This window comes from Pyrgilauda ruficollis, unplaced genomic scaffold (assembly GCF_017590135.1).
Source record: "Pyrgilauda ruficollis isolate IOZ18807 unplaced genomic scaffold, ASM1759013v1 scaffold48, whole genome shotgun sequence".
Classification (NCBI taxonomy): domain Eukaryota; kingdom Metazoa; phylum Chordata; class Aves; order Passeriformes; family Passeridae; genus Pyrgilauda; species Pyrgilauda ruficollis.
The window spans coordinates 4,014,199-4,040,888 of NW_024526377.1; the positions used below are offsets into that span (position 1 = coordinate 4,014,199).

At 62.8% G+C, this 26,690-nt stretch overlaps 1 protein-coding gene across 1 annotated transcript; it reads left to right on the forward strand.

Annotated features, from left to right (window-relative positions):
- Positions 1–15,294: 15,294 nt before the first annotated feature.
- Positions 15,295–25,199, forward strand: DLGAP3 (DLG associated protein 3). Its single transcript, XM_041479384.1, has 11 exons — positions 15,295–15,378; positions 17,999–19,079; positions 19,999–20,201; positions 20,711–20,777; positions 20,886–21,120; positions 21,611–21,951; positions 22,060–22,145; positions 22,808–23,232; positions 23,465–23,556; positions 23,761–23,904; positions 24,251–25,199. The coding sequence occupies exons 2-11, from the start codon at positions 18,054–18,056 to the stop codon at positions 24,467–24,469; spliced, it is 2,838 nt and encodes a 945-aa protein (XP_041335318.1). The 5' UTR covers positions 15,295–15,378; positions 17,999–18,053; the 3' UTR covers positions 24,470–25,199.
- Positions 25,200–26,690: the final 1,491 nt, after the last annotated feature.

Below are 26,690 nucleotides of genomic sequence, written 5' to 3' on the forward strand. Positions count from 1 at the left end.
GCCCGCCGCGCTCCCACGCGCGGGGCGCCGGCCCGGGCCGAGCCGGGACCAGCCGAGCCCAACCGAGCCGGGCCGGGAGCAGCCGGGCCGGGGGCGGCCGCGCCGGGCCGTCGGGGAACCGCCCGGGAGCCGCCGGAGGATGTAGGAGGCGGGAGAGGGGTAAGAGCGGCGGGGGCGGCCCCGGTGCCGGGGGTACCGCGGTGCCCAGCGCAGAGCGGGGGCCGGTCCCCGAGGTCCGCGGTGCCCGGCGGGGGGGCGCGGGGAAGCGGTCCCCGGGGTCGGCGGTGCTCAGTGAGGAGGGGGGCTCTCACCAACGAGGCACCGGAGCCGTGCGGAACCGGCCCCGCGGGAACGGGACGTGTCACCTGCGGACCCATCGAGCCCCGCCGAGCGGGTTTCCGGGGGTGAACCGGGTGGAGGAGGAAGGAGCCGGGGCATGGCCGGGGGCATCTCAGCGGTGCCATGGAGCTCGGCTCCGCCAGGATTCCCCGGTGGGTGGGGAGAGGGGGTGCCAGCGGGCATCCCCATCCTCTGCTGCCCGAGGCACTGGGGAGGGAGGCACAGCCCGCAGCCCCTCCAGCCTCCCCTGGATGGCGACGCCAGCCATCCTGCGTTCTCCCGCTGCGGAGGGCTCGGGGCAGGCCCAGGACCCCTCCCCACCCAGTGGGCTCCCCCTCCTCATCCTGCCGGGGGGGTGGCGAGGACCATGTCCGGCCGGGTGCCGGGGGCTGGCGTGGGGACCCAGCTGAGCTGTGCCCATCACCGTGCATCCAGGAGCCATGGTCCAAGCCAGCCTGGCAGGCAAGCAGAGCTTCGGGGGCCCCTGTCTGGGCGCTCCCTCTTGCTGCTGCCTTCCTTCCTCCAGACTGTTGGGTTTCCTTGGAGGAGTCGGTCTGGTCTCTCCATCCTGTGCCAAACCTGCAGAGCAAGTTGGTGCTGGGACCGCTGGTCTCTCTCCATCCTGTGACATCCAGCCCCTCATGTCACCTCCCTGGTGGGGTCCAGGGCTGTGCTGTCCATAGATGATCCCTGCCTGTCCCCTGGCCAGGAAGGGGGACAGAGCCTGGCTGGTGGGTGTTGGTTTTCCCTGTGGGAATCCAGGCTGGGAGCAGGCAGCCTTCCTTGGTGTAAAGGGAATAGGATCTGGTCAGCAGTGCAGATTCTCCTTTAGGAAATGGATGTAAATTTTTGTCTTTCTCAGTTTCTCACCCCCGTGCTCCCACTGTTCCCCCGAATGCATCCATGGCTCCCAGCCCTTGAGGACTCTGTCTGTGCAGGGATGGAACAGGGGGAAGGCCACTGGGAGATGGGCATGGCTGCAAGGAGCATGTCAGCCCTTTCAAGCATTATTACAGTGCTGGCAGGGCTGGGAATGCAAAAATAGCCATCAAAGTGACCGTGGAACATCTGAGCCTGGAGGGGCCCCTTTTGGCTGTGGCAGTGGTGGGAGCACTGACGTGGGGAGCTGTTGGTGTGAGCCAACTTTGGGGCTGCCCTGGCTGTTGTTACCCCACTAAGCCAGGGCACCAGCACCAGCTCCAGGCATCCCTGCTCTGGGGAACGGGGTGACAAAGCTGTGGTGTCCCCCTCCAAGCCTGGATGAGATGATGCTGAGCTTGGTGCCCAAATCTCCCTCCTGAGTGCCAAGGCTTGTGCCACGTGGGCATGGAGGAGCAGCCCCCAGCCCTCTCAGTCCTTCTGCTGTGCCTGACTCCCAGCAGCTTGGGCAAGGCACGGGAGAAGTGGAGGGTGTTGGGAAGCCCAGGCTGGGGGTGTTTGGGGGGCCCTTCCTTCACCTCCCCATCAGGAGCTCAGAGGCAGAGCAGTGCCAGGACCTGTGGGATGCAGAGCCTGTGTGGGTGGCTGGTGGCTGTGCTGGTGTGGGTCTCCCCAGCTCTGCCCACCCTCAAAGGCAGGATCAGGCCCCGTGTTGGGGTCTCATGCCCAGGTGGAGCTGCTGCGGTGGGGGCTGGGGCTCCAGATCCAGGTTTTGCAGACGCTCGCATCTCTCCAGCAAGCTGAGCCGAAACCCTGGATCCCACCCAGCCAGAAATTTGGATCTGGAGCCAAAGGTGACTCTTGGCCCTTATTGCCAACACAGGCAAAGCTAAAATCTGGATCTGAGCAGAAACAGGAGGAGCCTGGATCCAGCGCAGGGGCTGAATGTGTGGCTTGTGCTCCTTCTGGCCATCAAATTGGATTTCCTGAAATAGCCTGTTGAAGACCAGAGCCCAGCAGGGACCGAATGACAGGTCACCAGGGGTGTGGAAGCCCCATCACGATCCTGGCTGCTTGCTTCAAGACGTTGGCAGCCAGCAATAATAGTAATATACGGTGCCATAGCCGGGAGAGCGCAGCGCTGGAGAGCTAAGAATAGCAGGCGAGCCGTGCCAGCAGAGGGGGACTCGCGGGGCGGGCGGGGGCCGGGGGCTGCGGCTGGACGTGCCCTGGGGGACACCCCGGCCGTGGGCTGGCAGCTCCTGGCAGCGGGGAGGACATCCCTGCGATGCAGGTGGCACAGGGCATGGCTGCGGAGGGCAAGGGGAGGGGGATGCGCAGAGCGGTGCCTGGTGCTGCAGACCCTGGGTAGTGCCCCTTCAGGCTGGCCTCTGGGCTTTGGCATCCCCTGCTCTGATAAAGTGGCCTTCAGATTGTGGCCATTTCAATGGTCCTGTGATGACTGGTCTCTCTATGAGCAGCAGCATGAGGGGGTTACCTGGAAAGCCATGGACAGGGCAGACAGCTCAGCACTCCACACTCACCTCCTCCAAACCAGGCAGGATTGAGCCCCTTCTGCTCACCCTGTCCTGCCCAACAGCTCATCCCCAAAGCTGTACACTGTCACTGGCAGGGGACAGAGAGGACCTGGCCACCACAGGTCCAAAAGCTGAGCTGTGGGGAGGCCAGGCTGCTCTCTGTCAGCTGCCACAGCACGTGGCAGTGGAGCGAGTGCCCATCGGATTAAGGAGAATTAATTTGTACCTTCCCCATTTCTCCAGGGCCAGGGGTGCTGCAGGACCCAGTGTCCCCCTCCCACAAGCAGCTGTGCTCCTGCAGTGCCTGTGTCAGTGCCTCTGCAACCTGCCCTCAATCTTAATTAGATTTTCCATGTCACCCCCCAGCTCACTCCTCCCCAAATGCTGGAGCAGGAAGAAGCCATGACATGGTTTCTAATCAGCTTCTGAATTCAGATTCCTCTTGGCTGTTTTTGGAGGCTCCCCACAGCCTTTGTTTGGTGCTGCCCAAGCAGGGTCTGCTGTGTGGCTCCCCTTGAAGCCAGCACCCCTGGGAGTGAGTGGCAGCTGGGACACCCTATGGAAACACGTTGATGTTTGGTGACAGGAACACGAGGAACACCCCCAGCACCTGCCAACCACCCCATCAGAGAGGCAGCAACTTGAGGAACACCCCCAGCACCTTCCAACCACCCCATCAGAGAGGCAGCCTGCCCACTGCCCCCAGCTCCAGCGGGCACTGTGGCTCTGCCAAGCACTGGGCACCACCTCTGCTGCTTTCCTGGGGTTCATTCTGCCTGGCTCCCGAGTGCCCGTGCAGCCAGTGTGGGAGCTGGGCACCGTCCTGGTGTGGCTCCACTGCAGCCGGTGCCGTGCCAGGTTTGGCTCTGTCTCCAGCACCCAGACCTTGTCAGCAGCGAGTTGTGGCTCTGAGCAAAGCCAGGGGATGCAAACAGTTCCCAGTGCTGCCATGCCCCAATTAATAGCCTGTGAATCACGATGCCGTTGGAAGAGCAGATGTTTGTGGCGTGGTTGCCAGAGCTCAGTGTTTCACCAGGAGTCTGCTTGGCCTTAAATTGGCAGCTCCGGGCAGCGGGTGGTGACAGGGCCTTGCTGCCTGCCTGGCCCTCTCCTGCAGGAGGATCAGGAGCTGTTTGGGCTGGGAATTAGCTGAAGTTTTTGGTGGGCAGAGGGAAGAGGGAGAACAGCCTGTCTGTGGGCATGTGGGGGTGCTGTGCTGGAGTGAGAGGACTACAAAAGCTGAAGGTATCGAGTCCCGTTGTGTCAGGACCTGCTGATTTCCCGTTCTTGAGGAACCTCTCATCTTCCCAAAGGGATGTAGATGCTGTGATGGTACAGTGGTGCTGGGGCACTTGTTTGGGAATGGTGAACTGGTTGGTGCTGGGGAAACACTGTATGCCTTGGAAGTGGCTGTCCCTGCTGTGGTTGGTGTCCCCAGACATGGGGTTGGGGTGAGACCCCATGGTGGCTGATTCACCCCAGGTCGGTGCCATCTGTGCAGCTGAGCTGAGGGATGGCCTCAGGTTTCATGTTTTGTGTCATAACACCCATCTTCCTCAGGCTCCCCTGGGCCCTCTCTGGGTAGGGGCACACTGGGGACAGCCCCGTGGTGGGAGAACTACATGGTTCCCCTGCAGCAGGTGTGTGTGGGGAGCTGGTGGGGGCGAGGGCAGCACTCAGGTGCCTGTGGGTGCACAGGAGTGTCTGGGGGTGGGCACGTGGGATGCTGTGAGTGGGAGCAGCCAGGTGCACGTGGCAGTGTAGCCGTCCAGGTGCAGTGATGCAGAGCTGCCGCCGGGTGTCCGTCCATCCGTCGGCCTGCAGGCTGTGTGTCCGTCTGGCCGTGCCGGGTGTCCGTCCATCCGTCGGCCTGCAGGCTGTGTGTCCGTCTGGCCGTGCCGGGTGTCCGTCCATCCGTCGGCCTGCAGGCTGTGTGTCCGTCTGGCCGCGCGGGGCTGTGCGTGGGCGAGCGGCGCTGCCGGCGTGGGCAGCCCCTTGCCGGGGGTGCGTGTTGGTGCGCGGGGGTGGCCGAGCGCGCCGGGGAGCGCGCGTGGGTGTGTCCCCAGCGCGCGGGGGCGACGGCTCCGCCACCGCCTCTCGCCGGCAGCAAGGTGCCGGTGCCGGTGTCGGCACCCGGAGCGTGGCCGCCGCCGCCGCCGCGCTGCCGTGGGTGGCCGTGACCCCGGGGACGCCTCCGGCCTCGCTGCGCGGCCTGGCCGCGGCATGGGCAGCCCGCAGGGAATTTGCGGGATCAGAGGAAATCCAGCCGCTGTGCCGCGGCCATCCTCCGACTCCTGCCGAGCCCAGGCCGGCAACTTCATGGCTTAGCAGCGGCGGCGGGTGAGTGGGGTGGCGGGTGGGAGGGGAGAGGGCCTGGCTGCGTGCAGGGGGCTCCGTGCCCTGCAGAGCCCCAGTCCTGGGACAGCCCTGCTTTGTGCCAGCCCAGCGAGCTCCCCCGGCCCGGGCAGAGCGGGAGCCCCCGGGCAGCCCACAGTCCTAACCCCTTCGTGGCCGAATCCTCCTCCCTAGCAGCCACGTTCTCGCCTCGGTGTGCAGCCTGTGGCTCCCGGCCAGCCCTCGCTCAGACGAGCCTCGGCACAGCCCGAGGAAGCTCGCCCGACCGGGATGGGGAGATCCCAACCCCGAGGTCTCTGCTTCTGTTCCCTGCAGAGCTGGGCTGGGGGCTGTGTGTGCTGCAGGGGGGTGTGTGCTGGGGCTGGGGGCTGGGAGCCGTGAGCACTGGGGGAGGGGATGTGCTGAGTGGGGGCTGTTCACCGGGGCTGTGGGGAGCAGGGCAGGGCTGCACCTCTGTGTATGCGAGGCACAGAGTCCCCTGTGTGTCTGTGTGTCTGTGTGTCGGTCCGTGGATGGAGCCGGGGAGCCCCAGCTCTGCCTGCCAGACGGCCCCGCTGCCGGGGAGCGGCACAGCCGGTGCCGACATCTGTGCTTCGAGCCCTGCCTGTCTTCAGTTCGCTCCTTGGCACAGTCACAGTGGCAGTTGGGTCCCTCTCTACCTCTCCGTGGATTCTCCCATCACCCTGCCTCTCCGTGACACAAACCTGTATCTCTGCTGTGTTTTCTTCGAGGGGAAACTGAGGCAGGAGGGAGGGAAGCAGCAGAGCCCTCTCCCGATCCCTGTCATCCTGAGGCTTGATCCCACGCCTCAACTTGGCTTGTTTTTTCCTGCCAAGCGATGCCAAGAGCCGGGGGGAAGCGAGGGCGTCCTGGGACACAGCTCCCGGCCTTGTCTGCCCGGGGCCCTGGAGCCGCCCAGCTCCTCCTGCCGCTGTCTGGCACATCCCTGGCCTGGGGCTGCTACAGAGGCTGCTGGCGGGGCCGCAGGACGGCCGCCAGTGGCACGTGTTGTTGGGGACTCTGGTGACACCGGTGGCCGTGGTGGCAGCGGTGGTAATGGTGGCCGTGGTGGCTGTAGTGGCTGTGGCAGTGATGCTCGTGGTGGGAGTTTATCGTGGTGGGAGTTTCTAGTGGTGCCCATGGTGGCGGCGGTGCCACGGCAGTGGCAGGGGTGGCCATAGTGACAGTGGTGGCCATGCTGGTGGCGGTGGTGGCGCTGGCCATGGTGGCGGCGGCGGCGGGCGCTGTCCGCGGTGCTGATCCCCGGCCCCACGCTGCGAGTCCGAACCGCAGGACGAACCGGCGGCGGGTCCCGACCCTCGCTGCCGCAGGCGGTGCCCACGGGCCCCCCGAGGCTCGGTGTCCCCCGGCTTCCCTGGGGACGTCCCGTCCTGCCCCTGACCTTTGATGTGCGGCAGCTCCAGACAGGGCTGGTGGGACGGAAACCACGCGGAGCCGTGTGCCCGTCAGCCCAGCGCTGTGCCCGTCTGCCCACACCCTGCCCGCCGGGCTGGGCACAGCCTGCCCTCCACGGGCCCTTCTGATCGTCCCGCCGGGCAGGTCGGACAGGCACGGGCTGTTGTGAGTCGGGCTGGAGAGCGGGACAGGGCAGGGCAGGGCATGTGGGGACATGGGCCACCAAGGCTCCATCACTCCCTGGCGGGTTTGGGACAGTCAGGGAGGGGCTGCCGGCCCTGCTTGGCGCTCCCGGGCAGGGAGAGCTTGGCTGATGTGAAGTGCCCGGGGCAGCGCTGTGGTTGGTGACACTGCGCTCACCTCGGCCCCCCAGAACCGTGTCCCCAACCGCAGTGCCGGTGTCACTGCTCCCAGAACAAAATGTCAACCCATGCAAATGAGACTGCGGGAGCGGCTGATTGAAGGGCCCTGCCCCGCCCCGGAGTTGCAATCAAATATGCAAATGGCTCCCGAGGAGGCTAGTGAAGGCTATTAATAGCGGGGATGAGGCTGGGAGAAAGCGTGGTGTTCCTGAGGGAATGAGCCTGGGGATGAGCTGGTTCTGCTTGTCCCTTTGCCCAGCGTGTCCCTCTCTGCAATGCCTGGGCAGGTGACAGGTGGTCCCTGCAGGGAGCCCGTGGGCACCAGGTATAGCTTTGGCCACCACACCCTTTGAAGGGCAGGTGCTGCCCGTGTGCCCACTGCCCAGCATCCAAAGGGAAACCGTGTGGGGAAATCACAGCTGCTGAAACCCCTGGGCTGAGATTTCAGCCCTGGGCACTCAGACCAGGAGGGATGAGATGCCCAGTGGGACTGAGCTCTGCTGGGGGGGTTCCTGTGGCTCAGCCTGGGCAGGGAGCTCAGCCTGGGGCAGCTGTCACCATGCTGGGAGAGGGAGGAAGGGGCTGCCTCCCACCGCCCACCCTTCACCTTGTGCTTCCACACCCCCCTCCCTCTCCTGGTTTCCCTCTGTTGCCATTGAGGCAGATGATGTCCCTCTCCTGCCAGCTCCAGTATGAGCACGAGGCACTGGTGGGAACCACGCTGTCCCCAGTGTCCCCAGCCAGCTCAGGGGTCTCGGTGTGCTTGGCCTCTGCTGCAGCCCCTCCACCCCATCTCTCGGGTTTTGGGCTCCAGGAACCATTTGACCTTTTTATAGAAAATCGCGGAAGTCAGGCTGGAGTCAACAGTAACTAATTATTTAAAATCTGAAACTGGAATAATTAGCCCAATTAACAGTCTCAGGTGACGTCTGATTCCATCTGATAACGGCCCGAGGAAGAGGGAAAGTAATTAACCTGTCAGCCTGACATTTGTAGGTCAGCACTGGCTCCTCATGATGTCGGGGTGGGCACAGGGGGATTTTGGGGGGTCCCGTCTCTCTTGCTGCAGGGAGTCTGCACCTTTTGGGGGTCTCAGTGCAGGGAGGGGGCTGTGGGTGAGCCCAGATGGTACCTGGGGGAGATGGGCTGTGGGGAAGGGGTGGCTTTGAGGCCAAGGTGCTGGGCAGGGGCACAGGCTGAGTGTCTCCCAGAAATGCCAGAGCCAGTCCGCTGGTGAGGCAGCACCTGTGGGCCTTTAAGGTTGCTGTGGAAACGGGGCTGCTCGTTACCAGGAGGAGCCTCCTGCTTTCCAGGCAGGGCCCCCCCATCCCTGCAGGAGGGGATCCCCACCCCGGGTACTGGGTCTGCACAAACCCCCGTGTGGGTGGAGGGACATGGCGAGGGCATGGCTGTACATGTGCAGGAGGGTGGCCTTGGGTGGCACAGACCTCTCAGCCCAGCTTGCCCTTGGCATGGCTGGTGGCGCCAGGTAGGGCTGTGCATGGCTGGACACACCTGGACACACATGGACACACAAGGACACACATGGACACACATCCATCCTGACCTGTCTGTGCAGCCCAGCCGTGCCCCTTGGGGACCCTGTCCTCCCACCTCGGCTGGCACATGGACCCAGCCTGGCACTGGGGCTGTGCTGGCTCCCCCCTGGCAAGGCACGGGGACCAGGGAGAACAGAGTGTGCCGAGGCACAGCCCCTGGCCACAGCCCGGTGCTCAGCTCTTGGAGTTTTAATGAGGTAAATTGTATAAAAAGCTCCGTTTGCCCTAAATGCCCATCCCTGCGTGAAGCTGCTGCGGCGCAGCCCGGGCACACCCCGGGAGCTGGGCAGGGGGCTACGGGGCTGGGCACATGCTCCCGGGCTGGGCACGTGGCAGCAGCAGGAGGAGGAGGAGGACGAAGGCGGTTTAGCACATTTGCAATCATTTCCCTCCTCCCCCCCAAGTTTACAGCTTAGCTCAGCGGCTTATCAGCCTCCAATCTCATTAAATCAGGCAAATTGTAGCATCTGATATTTTATGGAGATTAAGGTGTGCGCCCAGACTCTATAATTATCGGCAAAGATGTATTTACAATACCTTGTTGCTAGTAAACAAAAAATAACTTCAGATCAAAGCTCTCTTACAGGGGAATAAATCTGCCCATCGAGCCCCGCTGTGGTGCACGGCAGGGAGACACCAGAGCCGCCCGGGGTGGGTGGGCATCACGGGGGGACACGAGGGGGGCGTTTCGGGGATGTCCCCGGTCCCACGTGGCCACTGCCAGTCCCATGTGCTGGATCCATCCCCAGGGTCTCCCTTGCTGGTATCTTCCGTGAGAGTTTGGTTGCACCCACCCCTCCGGCCATGGCTCCAGCAGGGATTTCCACCCCAGGGATCTCCCTGCTGAGACAAGTCCAGGATTTATCGGCACATGTGCGTTGCCCCTGGATTCCTCACGGCGGTGGCAGCGCTGCGGATTACCGATGTGGTGACGCTGGTTTATTGCTGCCTGAAGTGGATTTATCCGTGCGGCAGGGCCCGGGCTCGCTGCTGGTGTAAATCACCACGGCACGGCTGGCAGGATCCTCAGGGCTGCATCCCGACAGGCCCTTGGCATTCCAGCTTCCCTGGGGGTTTCGTGGCCGGGCTCCCCATGGGACCGTGCACTCCACACCACAGATCAGCTTCCCCTTCTCCATCTCACTCTTGTGCCCACTGAAACGAGAATAAAATGGTGATAATGCTGCAGACGTCCTCTGGAAAGGGCTCTGAGGCAGATGAAAAGCCCTACTTAAGAGTGAGGCCATTATTATTAATAACTTGGAGCGAGGCTGTAAATTCAGCCGACACAGCTATTATGGGAAATGAACCTGCTCCCGTGCTGGATCGCAGGCTGCCAGGTGTGGGATGGGGATGGGCAGGAGAGCGGGGCTGGATGGCCCCGTGGCTGCTGCTGGGTCATGTCCACAGCTGGGGCAGCATGGCCAGAGGGAGAAAACCATTTGACTCCATCTGGGCTCTCTGGGATGATTTCTTGGCTTTTCTGGAAAGGCTGGAGGTGTTAGGGAGGGATCTTGGGGCACAGGTCTCCTGCCAGCAGGAAAGGAGGTGGCTGAGCTTTGCAAGAAGGCTGAGACTTGGCCCAGGCTCAGGTTGGGGGTGGTGTAGGATGTGAGGAGCATGGGCAGAGCTGGGTGCTGGGAGAGGCCTGGGTGGTGCAGCTGGCCTGAGGCTGGGCTGGGCAGGTCCCTCTGTGGCCATCCTGGGCTGACTGTGCCCATCTGAGGAGCATCCCGGGCAGCATCACACCTTGGCAAAGGTTGCATTAAAATAAAAATTACTCCATGCCATTCAGTGCCCAGTGCCCGCAGCCAGGTCAGGAAAAGGCAAAGCTGCCGTGGCTCCCATTCCATCGGGATGACTTCACCTCTGGCATTGCCACCCCCGAGCAGGGCAGCCCCGGGGCTGGAGGGGGCTCGGGGTGGCAGAGCTGGGCATGGAGCTGGGCAGGGGGTGCCGTGGGGGTGTGGAGTGCCATGAGGTGCCACACGGGTGTCACGGGGGTGCAGAGCAGCGGCCATGGGCTCGTGGTGCTGCCTGTACCCGGCTCGGGAGCTTCTGCGGGGGAACGAGCTTTGATATAAATATCTTTTTGCTCAGCACACGACCTACTTTCCAGACAATGCCATTAGCCTCCCGACTCCCTCATTCATCTTGTGCCGTCCTCCCCCAGCCCGCCCCGCGCTGGCACCCGCGCCAGCACGGCACACGGGCCATGGAGTGGTGAGCCAGGATGGGCACCTGGCTTGGTGGCACCCTGGGGACCCTGTGCTGGCCTTGGGGACAGCCAGCAGCCCCGTTCTCACAGCTGGCAGGGGGCTGTTGCTGCCTGTCCTCTGCCTCTGCTCTGGCTTTGTGGAGGGGGGCTGGGTCCCCTTGGGGGTTTCTCTGCCCCATCCCACAGGATACTCAGATCTGTCTCCCTCTCTGCTGCCTCCAGCCCCATTCCCTGCAAAGTCCATGCCCTGGGTGGCAAATGGCCTCATCGAGGGACATCCTCAGCCAGGCAGAGCCTCTTTGGGTACACCCTGGTCAGGGCAGAGGGGAGCACAGCGAGGCAGCCACGCATTGGCTCAGAGCTGGCCCAGGGGCAGCGTGTGGGGTCAGGGCCCCTCCTGAGCACCCCCAGAGCTGGTGCTGGGCTCACACGCATGGTTCATCCAAGGATGATCCTGCAGGAGCTCCACGTGCTGGCAGAGGCTGTGCCTTGCCATTGGCAGCCGTGAGTGCCTGGTGGGATTAGGGGCAGGTTGGGCAGAGGGTGCCCAGTGCCACTGCCATGACAATGCCCAGCCCCTCTGGCTCGTGGGGATGGCTCTGACACCAGTTTTCCCCCAGAAGCTGGAAACATCTCTCCAGGCCCACCACCTGCACACCTCCGTGCACCCCTGGGATGAGCCCCCGCTCCTCCCCTGCAGCTAAAATTAAATATTCAATTTGTATTGCTGGTAAATCCAGCAAATCTCTTTTATCTCTAAGCTGTTGTAGCAGGAATATCAGTGGTGTAATCTCCATGGGGGCTTGTCCTGCTGCCCTTCACAGCTCTCTGGCTTGGACCGCTCTCCCTTTTCCCCACATTTTTCTCTGGGATGCTTCTGGGTGGTGGAGCAGGTCTCCAGTGCCAACAGCAGAGCTCCCCATGGCACTCATTCTGCAGGTTCTGCTGGCTTTGGGGACAAGGGATGCATGGTCCCCAAATTGTGATGGAGGTGCTCTTGGCTCAGGTGATCCAGGTGGTCCCACCAGAGCATCCCCCATGCCTACTGTGTCCTCACTCACCAGCCGTGCCCCCCCTCCCCGTGCTCTGTCCCCGCGCTAAGAGCATTGTGCAGAATTACGTATTTAAATATTTAGGTTTTCATCAGCTTTGCAAATTAAGCCCATCCATTAAAGCAGCAGTTTGGGTCCTCTCCTGGCAAGCTGGGCTGTGCCATGCCTCGGGCTGGCTGTGCTCATCCCAGCCCTGGCCCCAGGGGATGCAGCCTGGGAATGGGACGTGATGGCCTGGAGCATCCCCGCCGGCACAGGGACCAGGGCTCTGCTTCCTCGCTGTTCCTGGAAACTCCGGCCCCTGCGGGCCCCTGGCAGGGGGAGGTGCCTTGAAGAGAACCGGTTGGGATTGGTGTTATTTGGGGTTGGAGCAGAGAGTGCCTCGTGCCGGGGAAAAGAGGACGAAGAGCAAAGCTGGTGACAGGTGAGAGCCCTGGCAGGCTCAACCAAGCACCTGGCAGGAGCAGAGCAGGGATGGCAGTGCCAGCCTGCTGGGAGCTCAGTGGGAGAGAAGCTGGGGATGGAAGGGGCAGCCTGCCCAGGGGCTTGGAGGAAATGGGCAGGAGATGGGCAGAGCTGTCACTGCTGCCACGCTCAGTGCTAAGGCTGTGCTGCCCCGAGCTCACCAAAGAGGCTTTGGAGTGATCCCTGGCTTAAGCCATTACATGGTGTGGCTGGGGAGTAAGTGGCTCCTTAAGCCTCGGCAGTGTGGCCTGGCTGGTGGCTCCATATGGGTGGAGGGAAAGATGGGGGAGATGGGGAATGGGGTTCACCCAGCACCGCTGCCAGCTGGAGCTCCTGGCACAGCCACAGGGTCTGAGGGGGCTGCCATGGCCTCCAGTGCCTCTGGCACAGGCAGATTTAACTCCTGGGAGCTGCTGGAGCCCACTGCCCACCTGGGGCGCTGCTGGATCCCACTGCCCACCTGGGGCACCGCTGGTGGCTGGAGTGCCCATGGGAGTGTGGGCACAGCCCCCAGGGCGAGCACAGCACAGGGCTTGTCCCTGCTTGTCCCTTCCCTTCACTGCAGGTGAACAGCAGGCTGTGGTCTCTCCTCGGTGTCACCTGCATGTCCCCCTCTCCCAGCAAGCCCTGGAGGAGGAGTGTGCTGGCTGCTGCTGGCCCCAGGCAGAGCAGGCAGATGTTGAGTGTGTCCATGGCAGGGGAGCTGTCCGTGGGCATCGCCGCTGATGGGCGCTCATGTGTGTGCCTCAGTGCCCACAACCCCTGTGCTGGCGTGGGCTGGGGTCCCTGGAGCTCTGCGTGGCCTGGGGGTCCCTCCACGGGGGTCTCCCAACTCAGCTGGCTGCACTCCTGATGCTCTGGGTGTGGGATACCACCTCTGGCTGTCGATGCCCCGAGTGCCATGTCCTGGCTCCTGCGGGCAGGAGGAACATTGCTGCGAGGCCGAGGGGCTGGAGGTGCCTGCGCCATGGGGCTGCTGGCTTCTCACCCCTGCCAGCCCATGGCCCATTCCCTGTGCCACCTCTTCCCTTCTCAGCCAGCTTCCTGAGATCCCAGGTGTTCCCCATCTTAAAGGGCTTTTGAAGATGTGGTTTGGGCTTTACAGGGATAGAATGCCAGACTCCTTTCCCCGCTGGCTTTGCCTTGGCAGCTCCAGGATGCTCCAGCTCCTTTGCACACCCAGCGCAGCTCTTGCCTCCAGAGAATCAGGTCTGGGGCCAGGGTGGGTGGTTCTGGGCTGTGTGTGCTGTGCAGGGAGGGGGCTCCTGTTCCCCTGTGGTGGCAGCAGCCTGAGTCAGTGGTGTTGTGGCGGGAAGTCCCAGCGCTGGCGGCCGTGCCGGGATCCCTGGCAGCTGGGCGCGTCGTCGTGGCCGTATTTCCTCGCTCTGCTCCAGGAGTAATTGCTCAGATGGGGATGTGGGGCAACTCCCATCCCTCTCCCGGCATGGTAATGAGTGAAGAAGACTCAAAGACAAATGGCTCATTAAGAAGCAGTGCTGCATTGCAGGATTTTTCATCCCACCAACCGCTGCATCAGCAGAGGCAGCACCTCTCGCGCTCGCTCTCCCAGCCCTGGAGAAGGAGCTGTCAGGCAGCTGGGGCTGGTGCCAAAATTAATCATGTGCTTAATAACGTGCCCAGCCCGTTGAACGGCCTGTCCTCAGCCTCTGGGCTGTGGAGAGGGGTGGCTGTGCTGGACTGGAGCCCTGGGGCACCAGGGATTTGGGGTTGGTGCCTGGGAAGCACCCATGCTCGAGGAGAAGGGATGTATCAGGGCAGTGCTGAGCCAAGGGAGATGCCCCCAGCTTCGGGGTGCCAGAGCCTCTCAGTTATGTTGGGGTGTCAGGGTCCCCCAGATATTTTGGGGTGCTAGAGCCCCCCAGCCCTGTTGAGGTCCCAGCCAGCTGTGCTGGCTTTTGTGGCCTTCCCAGTGGCCTCAGTAAACACTTCCTGCTCCACTCATATTTGCAAATCCTCAGCTTGTGATCATCTTTCATGACTTTTAAAAAATCTTGCCTCATCCCTTTTTTCCAGCGGTGCCCGGTTGGATCCTGCCCCTCACAGCCCTCTGCAGGCAGTGCCTGCCTGCAGCTGCTCTGCTTTCTTTTATTAACAGTAATTGGTTTTGATTTCCTGATTGCAGGCAGTGTATTTTCTGTGATCTTTGCATCCTGCTCACACTGTTTTTCTCTTTCACTTCTCCTCTTTACCCTTTCCTTTTTCCCCATCCCCCTTTTCTCTTTCCTTTTCCTCTTTTTTCTCCTTTCCTTTCCTATTCCCTTTCCCTTTCTTCACCTTTCCCCTTTCCCTTTCCCCTTCCTCTGCTTAATTAGGTGATCTCTTACTAAGCCCCTCTTTTTTTCCTCCAAACTGAGTGAATTTTACTAATTCAGCCTCATAAAATAACAGAGCAATTAGTAATAAAATAAAATGTTTGCTTTCCACAATCCTTCTCGCTTACAATGAGCGGGGAAAGAGTAAATAGATTAAAAGCACGGTGGAAACGACCTGGCGGTATTCCATATTTATTTTCTTCCGGCGACCGTAGATCAAATTTGTTCAGCCCCTAAGTGGGAAAACCACTTTATTTTATTTTTTTCCCCGGCTCCAGCTCGCGCGCGGTGCCGGGCGCTCACGCTGCGTGTTTGTTCTCTCCCGCTTTCATCCCAAGCCATAAAGGTCCCCAGCAGGACCCAAGCTGGCAGAACCTCGCATTAATTTGCAGAGCAGAACGGGCCGAGCTCGCACCTCTCCCGGGCTGGAAGGTGGAAAAAAAAGTCCCTTTGGTGATGCTGGAAAGGCGGGGTGGCGGGAGGAGGCTTTGTGGAGCGAGCGGCCGGAGCCGGAGCAAATGAAAGTCGATGGCGAGGTGGCCGCTGGGCTGGCTCTGGCACCCGCTGGCAGGGAATTGCATAACAGGATGGGACTGGGGATGGTTTTGGGGCTAAACTGGCTGAAACACGTGGCCGTGGCCGTGCGGAGCTGTCCCTGTTGCTGAGCTGGTGTGGGGTGACCTCAGGGGAGGATGGAAGGCTGGGATGATAAAAAATACTCAGGCTGGTTTTGGGAACACCCTTGCTCTGGCTTCATCCCCCTCCTGTTCCTCCCCCAGAACCTGCTGCCCCAGGGATTCCCAGCGTGGAGGAGCTGCTGCTGGCGAGGCCATGAGGACAGCATCCCCCTGAGCGCCGGGCGGTGAGTGCCACCAACAGCCCCCACTGGGACCCCAGCGTGGGCTGCCCGTGGTGGGGCTGCTGGGGAAGGGCAGGGGGCCAGGACCCCCTGAGTGCAGGGCCATCAACCCCAGCTCTTGGGATAGACCTGGAAGTGGTGGAAAACCCAGCCTTGCCCTGTGTCAGGGTGCCCTGTGTCTGCCAGACCCAGACATTGTGGTGGGGTTTTGATGTCCTCTCACATCTCTGCTGGTGTTCCTGGAGGAAAGATGGGAGGATCCTGGTGCTGTGGGGTCCCAGGGAAGCTCAGGCTCCTGGAGGGTCTGCCCTGAATCCCTGCAGCCCTGGGCCTCAGCACGGTGCTGCCTCCAAGGCAGGGATCTCATGGGGCAGCTGCTGGGAAGTGGAACTGCCTCTGCCAAGTGCTCCCATGGGAAATTAAGCAGGAGGCTGAATTTCAGGATGGCCTGGAGCACCAGGGACTACCAGCCCCTCTCCTCCCTGTGCTGACCCTCGCAATGGGGAGAGACATTAGAGGGAGGTGGTGATGGGGAGCCACTGGTGGGAGTTTCTCCAGGCGCTGGATGCAATAAAGGCGAGGAGTGAGTTATTTGTAATGGTAATTATGCTCTTCCAGTTTATCCTAGCACATAATTGTGTGGGCGGTAGGTTCCCACTGGTGGTAATTACCCTGGTGTTAAATGGCACAAAATTCAGCTGGGCTGGGTTTTTCCCCCTTGACTTAAATCTGTGCTTTGGTGGCACAAATCCCTCCATCCCACGGGCTGCTCAGTGGATTGGCCTTTGGAGGGACACAGCTCCAGCTCTCGGCCACCTGCCCATGAGCCACGCTCAGGCCAGCTGCCCCAATCCCACTGCCAGCCTCCCCACACTGCCCTCCTGGGACAGGGGAGAGGAGTGGGCTCTCATCCTCTGCACGTGGCCATTCCTGCTGCCACACGCGATGGGGACCCTGCGCTGCCCGTGCTGAGCCCCACAGGGTCTCTCCCAGCCCTTTCTCCATCCCGAGGTTGCCCTCAGGGAGCTTGGCTGCTCTTTGGGCAGGGTGTAGATTCCATTGTCGCCTTGGTGAGCTGGGACGTGGATCCTCCGCCGCGGCACGTCCCCACCCGCTGCCGGCGCTCCGCAGGTGCGGGGGAGCTGCGGCGCTGCCTCGCCTGCGGTTCCGGCTTTGTTGAATTCCTGCACCTGCCGAGCACAAAAGCCCGGCGGGCTCGTGCTGACAGGCTCCGCAGATATTTTGACTCCTTCTTGCCGCCGCGGCAGCAATATTTGGATCAGCTGAGAGCTTCCCTCCCCGAGCAGGAGATGATAGCTCAGCCCGCGGAGGCAGAGCTGGGCTGGGAGCCTGTTTGTCTGTCTGTCCTTCCATCCTGCTGCTCGATCCCAGGCCAGGGACTCAGCTCCATCCCACTCTGCTGCCCCTGCTCCTCGCAGCAGCTGTCTCGGGAGGGGAGAGGCATCATCTGTACCAGCTGCATCTCTTCCGTTCAGCAATTAGGGAGCCTTGTTAGAGCAGGAGCAGGATCTGAGGATGGGGAGCGGTGCAGGATGGAGCCATCCAGCCTCAAAAAAGCTGGGAAAGAAGGTGGTGGCGGCTTAGGGCAGATGTGCTCCCCGGGCCCTGTCTGCTGCTCAGGGCCAAAACACCATTGGTGCCCACCCCCACACCCCTTGGGACCCCCAGTCGCTCTCTCCTCCAGCGCTGCTTGGGGACACAACCCCCTCCCACCAGCCCTGGCCCTCCCAATGCCCCTCGTTTCGTCTCCATGGTCAAATCCCCACGTGCCACAGGGAGAGTCCCACGGTCACCTTTCCCTGCAGCCAGTCTGGGAGACATGCTGCCCGCAGCACCCTGCCCAAATATGACAGCAAGAGCGTTAACGATGCCTGCTAATTAGCCGAGATACTCTGGAGAATAAGTAATTTCCTCATTTACAGTCCAGCCAAAGACAGAGCCTTTGAGGGACTGCAAGGCACACAAACCTCCATGGGTGCAGGCGGCTCAGCCTTGGCTGGTGCAGGCTCAGCCTGGCTCAATGCCGTCCGTCCTCCTTTTGCCCTGGGGCTGCCCTCTCACAGCACAGCCACCTCTGCTCCTGGCTCCTCATCCAGAGGGCTTGCAGGGCAGGAGAGCCCTGGATCGTGGGTATCCATGTGGGGCTGGATGGAGACATCAGAGCGCGGCCCCCCCGCGCCCCGCGGCAGCTCATTAGTGGCGCTGTGAATCGCAACGGCTGAAAAACTCAGCCAGAGCCGCTTTCTAATGGAGAAACACTTCATAATATTTGGTGCTGGAGAAGAAAACAAGGATCTGCTGATGGCAGCGTGTCCTCCCTCGCCGTCTGCAGGCCCTGCTGCCTGCAAGGCATGGCAGCACCTTCTCCTTCCCATTGCCCCCTCTGAGCACCTGGGCTGGGGGTAACCCCAGGTGCCTGGCATGGGCACTGTGCTCCTGTCACCACACGGAAAGCCAGGATGCTGGCACTCCACAGGGCTGAATCTTGCCCTGGAATCTTCCCAGCCTTCTCAGCTGGTTCCTGTGAGGTAGCCCGCAATGTTCTGCTGGTTGTGAGGGTGCAGAGGGGATCCTGACACTCTTCTTGTCTCTGTCCCCACAGATGAGCCCGCAGGGGCATCCCGGCAAGATGCCGAGGCTATGGGGTGGGTGCTGAAATGATGAAGGGCTACCATGGGGAGCGTAGCCAGACACAGCCCTCCTCCGGCCACCGCTGCCGCTGCATCCCTGAGAACTGCGAGCATCCCGCCGACTACATCCCGCACGGCCCCGAGGGCCGGCCGCCATACCTGCTCAGCCCCAGCGAGCCGTGTTCCCTGGAGCATCCCTACTGCCCGGCGCGGAGCCCCGGCGCGGGCAGCGAGTGCCCGGGCGGGCCCCTGAGCGAGCCGCCCTCCGCCAGCGCCAGCAGCACCTTCCCGAGGATGCATCACGCGCAGCAGCCCTACGACTCCTGCGACGAATGCATGGCGACCGCCCACCCTGCCAGCAAGATCAACCGCCTGCCCCCCACGCTGCTGGACCAGTTCGAGAAGCAGCTGCCGCTGCACCACGACGGCTTCCACACGCTGCAGTACCCCCGGGCCGGCGGCGCCGAGCCCCGCAGCGAGAGCCCCAGCCGCATCCGCCACCTCGTCCACTCCGTCCAGAAGCTCTTCGCCAAGTCCCACTCCCTGGAGGCGCCGGCCAAGCGGGACTACAACGGCGCCAAGATGGACGGCCGCGGGGACGGCTACCACCACCACCACCACCACCACCATCACCACCACCACCACCAGTCCCGCCACGGCAAGCGCAGCAAGAGCAAGGACCGTAAGGTGGACTCCCGGCACCGGTCCAAGATGTTGGGCTGGTGGAGCTCCGATGACAACCTGGACAGCGACAGCAGCTACATGGTGTCCGGCCGGCACGCAGCCGACCAGGGCACCCAGTACTGCGTGGACGCTCCCGAAAGTGCCTTCAGAGACTTGACCTTGAAGAGTCTAAAGGGCGGCGGGGAAGGAAAATGCCTGGCCTGTGCCGGCATGTCCATGTCTCTGGACGGCCAGACGCTCAAGAGGAGCGCCTGGCACACCATGACCGTCAGCCAGGCCCGTGAAGCCTATCCCAGTGCCGGCGGCACCGAGAAGACCTTGATGCTTCAGGAAGCAAAGGCCAAAGACAGAGCGTACCAGTACCTGCAGGTGAGCTGCTGGGCAGGGTGAGGGGACTGGGGGTGACTGTGCTGTGGGGTGAGCCAGGGCTGGGACCCTCCATCCAGCAGCCTGGGGTGCTGTGGAGATGCTCCAGCTCTGCTCTGTGTCCCCAGAGCCTGTGCCCCATTCCCAGGGTCCTGTGCTGGTCCCCGATGTCCCCTTGAAGTCCATCTGCTGCCTCCTTCCCTGTGCTGCATTTGGGGTCAGACCAGCTCTGTCAGCTCAGGGCCACCAGCAGCTCTGTGCCTGCTCCCTTCTCACTGCTTTTATCCTGCCTGTGTGCCTGGCTGGGTGCCACTGCCTGCCTCATCACCAGGCTCCCTTCTAGGTCACCCCCCTTCCAATTAAAAGCTAATTAACTCTTCTCTCCCTTTCCTGGGGGAAGGAGACAGGGAGCAGCAATGCTGTGCTGGCCAGGGGTGGGGGTGGCCGGGGCCTGGCTCTGCTGGCAGCAGGGACACTGGGGCAGGGTGCTGGTCCCATCGCCCTGGCTGGGGGCCCCAGGGGACACCATTCCCCTGCCACTGCCCTATAAGGACCCGTGGTGCTGGCGTCAGCAGCACGTGGTGGAACTGGTACCCGATACGTCAGGCGGGTGCGGCGCTGGCATGGGTGGGATTTGGCCCAGACGCTCCTGCCAGAGGGGCCGTGAGGTGGGAGCTGCTGCGCCGCCCCGCGTTGTGGGAATGGGGAGCTGCGGCTGTTAGGAGGGATCTGCTCTCCGGGATTTTGGGGCTTTCCAAAAGGGTCAGAGGCCCCAGGGTTTGTCCCTGTTGCTCTGGGGGGCAGGGGAGCTGGGCACGTGTGCTGGATTTGGGCTGGATTTGGGCTGGCACATGGCTTGGCTCGGCATCCCACCTGTGGGACCCCGGCCACCACATCCTCCCACGCTTGCCTCCTGCTGCAGGTGCCGCAGGACGAGTGGAGCGGGTACCCGGCGGGCAAGGACGGGGAGATCCCGTGCCGGCGGATGCGCAGTGGCAGCTACATCAAGGCCATGGGTGACGAGGACAGCGCCGACTCGGACATCAGCGCCAAAGTGTTGCCCAGGGCGGCCACGCGGCGAGACAGCTACCGCCGCTCCTCCAGCGCCGACCAGGCCAGGACCAAGTAAGGGCTGCTGCCTCCCAGCCCCGTCCCAGCTCTGCAGGCAGCAGTGGGGCCATGGGCTCCCTACGAGGACAAGTGGCATTTCCCTGCTCAGGGCATTGTCCCCACTCACAGCACTGTCCCTGCTCACAGCACTGTCCCAGCTCACAGCCGCAGTCCCCAGCGCAGCAGCACCCAGCCCTGTCCCTTCTCTGTGTCAGGGCACTGGGGGGGACACGGCTATGCTGGGCTTTTGGGGGGGACCTGCTGCTGCAGCCACATGCAGACCCTGGGGAGAAGAGGCATGTTCAAAGGGGGATGAGACGTGCCCCAGTCCCAGTAGGTGACAGTTTTGGGGGCAGTGAGGAGTGGGGACAGCAGCGGTGGCCAGCGGGAGGATCGCTGCGGCTGCATTTCCCAATGCTCTGCTGGAATGTGTTGCTTTTGGTGCGATCCCTTCTATTCCCACTGTCTCTCATTAGGTTTGCAAGTAGGCACTATTCTGATTCATATATCTGTAACTGTCCCAGCTGCTGCACGCCACCGCGAATGCTCCCGCTGGGACAGAGCTACGGGCGCTCCTTCACCACCGGCCAGGTACGTTCTGTGCCTCAGGTTCCACAGGGCAGGCTGGGGCAGGGGTGTGGTGGATGTCGCTCTGAGCATCCCTTGCCCGGGCTCAGCCTCACCCACCGCTCTCCCCAGATCAACGACGAGCTCAACCACCAGTTTGAGGCCGTCTGCGAGTCGGTTTTCGGCGAGGTGGAGTCGCAGGCCGTGGAGGCGCTGGACCTGCCCGGCTGCTTCCGCATGCGGAGCCACAGCTACCTGCGGGCCATCCAGGCGGGCTGCTCCCAGGACGACGACTGTCTCTCGCTCTTCTCCATGTCGGCCCCTCCTGGGCCTCCCATCACCAGCAGCATCCTGAAGCCCAGCACTTGTGAGTCCTGGAGGGTGGCGAGGGCTTGGCCGCGTGAGGGAACCCCACATCCCCCTGCCTGCTCACCTGGGCACTTGCCAAGGGCTGCTGCTGCCCTCCTCCTGGCCCTCAGCCCCTATAGTGCCCAGGACAGGGTGTGAGCATCCTGCTCGTCACCCAGTCCCAGTCAGGGGGCTGCTCTGTGTCCCCAGCACCCATTTGCCATCCCCTTCTTCTCTCCACTTCTGTCCCCATCTCTGCCCCTTGCTGGGTGCTGCAGCAATGTGGCCAGTGTGGGTCTGGGGTGTTTTCCAGTCCCAAAAACTGATCAAACAGCCCTGCTGAGCTCCGGCCATATTTAACCCAGCTTAAGGGCAAACCCTGTGGGGTCATGATCCCTGTGCTGTGGGAGGAGATGGGCAGCATTCCCCGGGGCCCCTGTTCGTGGCGGGAAATGAGCAAGTGTCTGTGTTTTCACGTGCCTTTTCATCCTGCGCCTCTCCCACAACAGCCTTCAGTTACAGAAAAGCTCCACCTCCCATCCCTCCAGGAACCAAAGCCAAACCTCTCATCTCCGTCACGGCGCAGAGCAGCACCGAGTCCACCCACGAGAGCTACCTGCCCAGTGAGGTCGCCCGCAGCCCCGCCTGGTCCAAAGATGCCGCGGCCCGCTGCAACTCGGCCGAGAGCCTGGAGAGCTCCAAGGTGACGGCCGTAGCCCTCGACCTGCCCCCAGTCCAGCCCCGTGCTGCTCCCAAGCCCTCCACGCTCATCATCAAGGCCATCCCAGGCCGGGAGGAGCTGCGGAGCTTGGCTCGGCAGCGGAAGTGGCGTCCCTCCATCGGCGTGCAGGTGGGCTCCGCTCCTCCCTGCGGGCTGCCCCAGTGGTGGGGGCCGTGCTGAGCCACCACGCTGCGGTTTGGGGCTGCCCTCCAGCGCTCTCTCTCTGCCCCTCGGCAGGTTGAGGCCGTCTCTGACTCGGATACGGAGAGCCGGAGCCAGAGGGAGTTCCACTCCATCGGGGTGCAGGTGGAGGAGGACAAAAGGTACCACATGGATGGCTGGGCTGAGACCTGCCACACTCGCTGCACTGGGGCGTTGGGTTCCCAGGGGCTTCCTGAGCTCCACACACCACGGCTACCTCACAGCAGCTTTTCCCTCTCCCCTCTGGCTGAAAGCCCAGAGCTCAGCACCTTCCCCATCCCAGGCTAGCTGTCCCCACCTGGGGCAGGATCTGCCTTTTCCTTTGTCCTCCCTGCTGCCCAGGGAAGGGGCTGCTCTATTCCTTCCCTGTGCTGGGTCTCCTCTGCTGGGCTCAGCCCTTAGCTTTGAGCCCACGCCAGGTGCAGATGAACCTTTGGGCATTTCTGTAGCTAACCATGACATTTTGGCTGGGATGGGAATGCCAGGTGTGCCAGAACCTGCATGCCCTGCGGGAGGGGAGCTCCGGCATTGTGCCCATGCTCCTCTCCATCCCCGGTCCAGCGCTGGTAGCCATGGAAACAGGCTGAGAGCAGAGGAGACGAGGGACCGGCAGATCGCAGCTGCTCAGGGTTGCGCCTGTGGCCCTGAATGCTCCGGGATCCACCCCGGCATTCCCAGCCCCATCCTACCTGTGGGTGTCCCTCACCCTGCCCCTGCCACTGACGGGGGGATGGGACAATCCCTGCTGCACACAAGGGTCCCCACGCTCTCCCTGTGTCCGCAGGCGAGCGCGCTTCAAGCGCTCCAACAGCGTGACAGCGGGCGTGCAGGCAGACCTGGAGCTCGAGGGCTTCACCGGCCTGGCCGTGGCCACCGAGGACAAAGCCCTGCAGTTCGGGCGGCCCTTCCAGCGGCACTCCTCGGAGCCCGAGTCGGGCCGGCAGTACGCCGTGTACAAGACGGTGCACACGCAGGGGCAGTGGGCGTACCGCGAGGATTACCAGCTGCAGTACGACACGGTGGAGGTGCCCCGGCGGGACGCCTGGATAGAGCGGGGCTCCCGCAGCCTCCCCGACTCCGGCCGCGCCTCCCCGTGCCACCGCGACGGGGAGTGGTTCATCAAACTGCTGCAGGCAGAGGTGGAGAAGATGGAGGGCTGGTGCCAGCAGATGGAGAGGGAGGCGGAGGACTATGACCTGCCCGAGGAGAGTGAGTTGGGTGGGGTGTCGCAGCAAAGAGAGGGGTGGGGATCCTGCAGAGCTGGGGGGGCACCGTCGTTGTCCTGCAGTGCTCCCGCCTTGGAGCGTCTTTGCTGCCAAGGCTAAAGAGGTTGGGTGAGGGCAAGAAACACAGGGAAACCCTCTGGGGCTGTGAAGGGGAGGAGAGACATGATGTGTTGGAGGGCAATGAGCTGCCTGTGACTGTCTGCTTTCCCCCCCAGTCCTGGAGAAGATCCGGAGTGCGGTGGGCAGTGCCCAGCTCCTCATGTCCCAGAAGGTGCAGCAGTTCTACCGCCTCTGCCAGCAGAACATGGTGAGTGTGAGTGTGGGCAGGGTGCCAGGGGTCAGCTGTGGTGGGGAGGGGGTGTCTCATACTCTCAGCCAGTGACTATGGACCACCATGGAGGAGAGCTAGACACAGAGCCCCCAGCACAGGGGGCTAGGATGGCCCCATGGCCAGCATAGCCAACATCCCACTGAGGGATGAGGATGGCACTCTGTCCCTCTGTCCCCACAGGATCCCAACGCATTCCCTGTGCCCACCTTCCAAGACCTGGCTGGCTTCTGGGACCTCCTGCAGCTCTCCATTGAGGACGTCAGCATGAAGTTTGGGGAGCTCCAGCAGCTCAAGGCCAATGGGTGGAAGATCATGGAGCCCAAGGTAAGGGCAGGGCTCTGCCACTGGCACTTTTACCTGTCACCTCTTCCTCCCTCCTCATCCCCAAGCACATCTGCACCCAAACCACTGCTGGGCTCTCACTGGTGACTGCTTTTAGCAAACCCTTAAAAACAGAGCTGTGAAAAAGTTAGGCTAGAGAAGGGCTGCTCTCCCGCTGATGTATCCCAGCAAAGGGCCAGGCAGGGTCCTGGCACGGCATGGATAAAGGGATGTGCAGCCCCGCCTCGCAACCTGTGGGAGGGTCTGCGGAACCCCTCACCGCGGCTTGAGCCTGCTGGGATGCCCATTCCTGGGAAGTCCCAGCCTGAATCCCCTGTTTTCTGTGCAGGAGGAGAAGAAGGTGCCTCCCCCGATACCAAAGAAGCCGCCGCGCTCCAAGGTGCACCCGGTGAAGGAGCGCTCCCTGGACTCGGTGGACCGGCAGCGGCAGGAGGCCCGCAAGCGGCTCCTGGCAGCCAAGCGAGCCGCCTCCTTCCGCCAGAGCTCGGCCACCGAGAGCGCGGACAGCATCGAGATCTACATCCCCGAGGCGCAGACCCGGCTGTGACCGCAGCCTCCGCTTTTCTACCCGGACTGGACGGCGCGGCCGTAGCTCACTGTGATGGGGGGCCGCGGGGACACCCTGGGGCAGCTCTTGGCCCCACTCACAGCTTCTCTCTTTTCTATCTTAGCCCTTTCGTGGATCCGACGGCGGGTGAACGCAAAGCCCGGTTCTGTCCCATCCCCTTGCCCCGCTGCCCGCATGCCCCTGCCAGCCTCTCCTGGGGTCCGGGGCTCTCCCTCCCTCTGCCCTCCCTGGGGCTGTGTCCCAGCTTTCTGTCCCCTTCCCGCTCCCCAGCCCTTCTGCACACCCGCCCCTGCATCCCAACCCAAAGAGAGGTGACCTTCAGCACCTGGCCCCGCCGGGCTGGAGGGGAGGGGGCTGCAGGCAGGCCCCCCCGCCTCTCTGTACTCAGTGCAATCCCCTGGTGTGTGGCGGGGACGGGCCCCCAGCCCCTGCCCAGCCGCAGCCCCCCAGCCCTGCCCTGCCGGCACGAGGCTTTGGGACGTGCTGGGGACAAAGGGGTCCCCTCACTGCTCCCCCCGACTGCGGCTCAGGTGCCATGGGGACCCAGGGCTCCCTCCCCTATATACATATATAAATATAACCCAAGGAATAAACCAGAAACTACACGTGACCAGCGCTGTGTCCTGCCTGGTGGGACGGGCCAGAACAGTAGAGGCCCACGGTCACGGCGAGCCGCCCCGCTTCCCTCGCACGGAGCATCGCCACGCGCTTCTCCCCTTCCCGCTCAGCCCTCCTTCCCCTCAGTCCATCCCTCATCTGTCCGTCCTTCCCTCCTGCCAGCCTGGAGTCCAGGAGCACCTCTGCAATGTGGCACTAGCCAGGGACAGGCAATAGTCCGCCCGTGCCGTGCTGCAGGTGGGAGATGCTCCCCCAGTGAGCCCATCTGCAGTGACAAGGACCACACTGGGCTTGGCACCAGTGGGTGGGACCAGAGTGTGGACATGGCCAGCAGCTGTCCCTTGAGTGTGGAGCTAGAGACCCCCTCAGGGGGACACCCCTTCCCCCTGAGCTCCCGGAGCCCGGCGGGATGGGACACCCCAGGATAGGGCTGTCACGTACCTGATGCTTCTCAGGGCCAAGGGACACCCTGGGATGTGGCTGTCCCCAGCTCCCCCATCACTGTGCACAGAGCCAGGAACAGGGTGGAGAGCTCCCACCAGGGCAGAGCAGTGTGGTGGGGCAGGAGGCTGCATCTGCCTCATCCCTGTCCTCAACCCCTTCCCACAAACATCCTGTCCCCCTCAGTGTCCCTTTTGATGGCAGAGGGGGAAGGACCCACGCCCGTCCCTCACTCTGCCGTGCCAGCAGCCCCATGCAGCATCACCAGCCACCCCCCAGGGCAGGGCCAGTGGGTGCCAGGTAGCTCCCAAAATCTGGGGCCAAACCTCGCCCAGGCCCTCAGGCAGGGCGGTGGGATCAGAGGCAGCTGGGGGACGCCTCGCTGGGGGTCCCTCGCTCCTGGGGGTCCGTCGGTGCTAAACACCTCCGTGACGGCAGCACCCACTCAGCCACGCAAAGCCCTCCCCCACCCCACTCCCCCTGCACCCCGAATTTAGGGATGTGCCTGGGAAGGGCCCCCGGCCCCCGCCCCGGCCAGCGCCGTGCAGTGACCGTGACACGTGGCTCCCTTTTTATTGTAACGAACCGCCGCAATTAATAAAGATGACTTTGGTTACTCCGGGCCAGCGGCCACTTCCCTGCGGGGACATGGCCGGCACCGGGCTCGCCTTTCACCTGTCTCCCATCCTTTTGTGTCCGTGGGGTGGGAAATGCATGTCTGTGGCGTGGGAAATTGGTGACCGTGGCGTGGGAGAAGGGTTTTTGCAGGTCTCCTCGTGGATGTCCCCATGGAAACCTCCCATGGGTCTCTTCCAGCGGGGTCTCTGCCTCCGAGTCCCTCCCCATGGATCCCCTCCTGCGGGTGTCTCTCTGTGGATGTCTCCCCGTGCCTCCCCTGTGACTCCCCACGTGAATCTCGCCTGTGACACCCCCGTGGGTGTCTCTCTGTGACACTCCTCGTGACTCCTGCATGACGTCTCCCCGTGGCCAAGACACCCTCTGTGATTTCTGTGTGTCTCCCCCTCTGAATCGTCCCTGGGTCTCCCCTGGGTCTCCTCCCTGTGTGTCTCCCGATAGGTGACACGCCGTGACTCTCCCCGTGGCTCCCCCTGTGACACCCCTTGCCCCCTGCATGACTCCC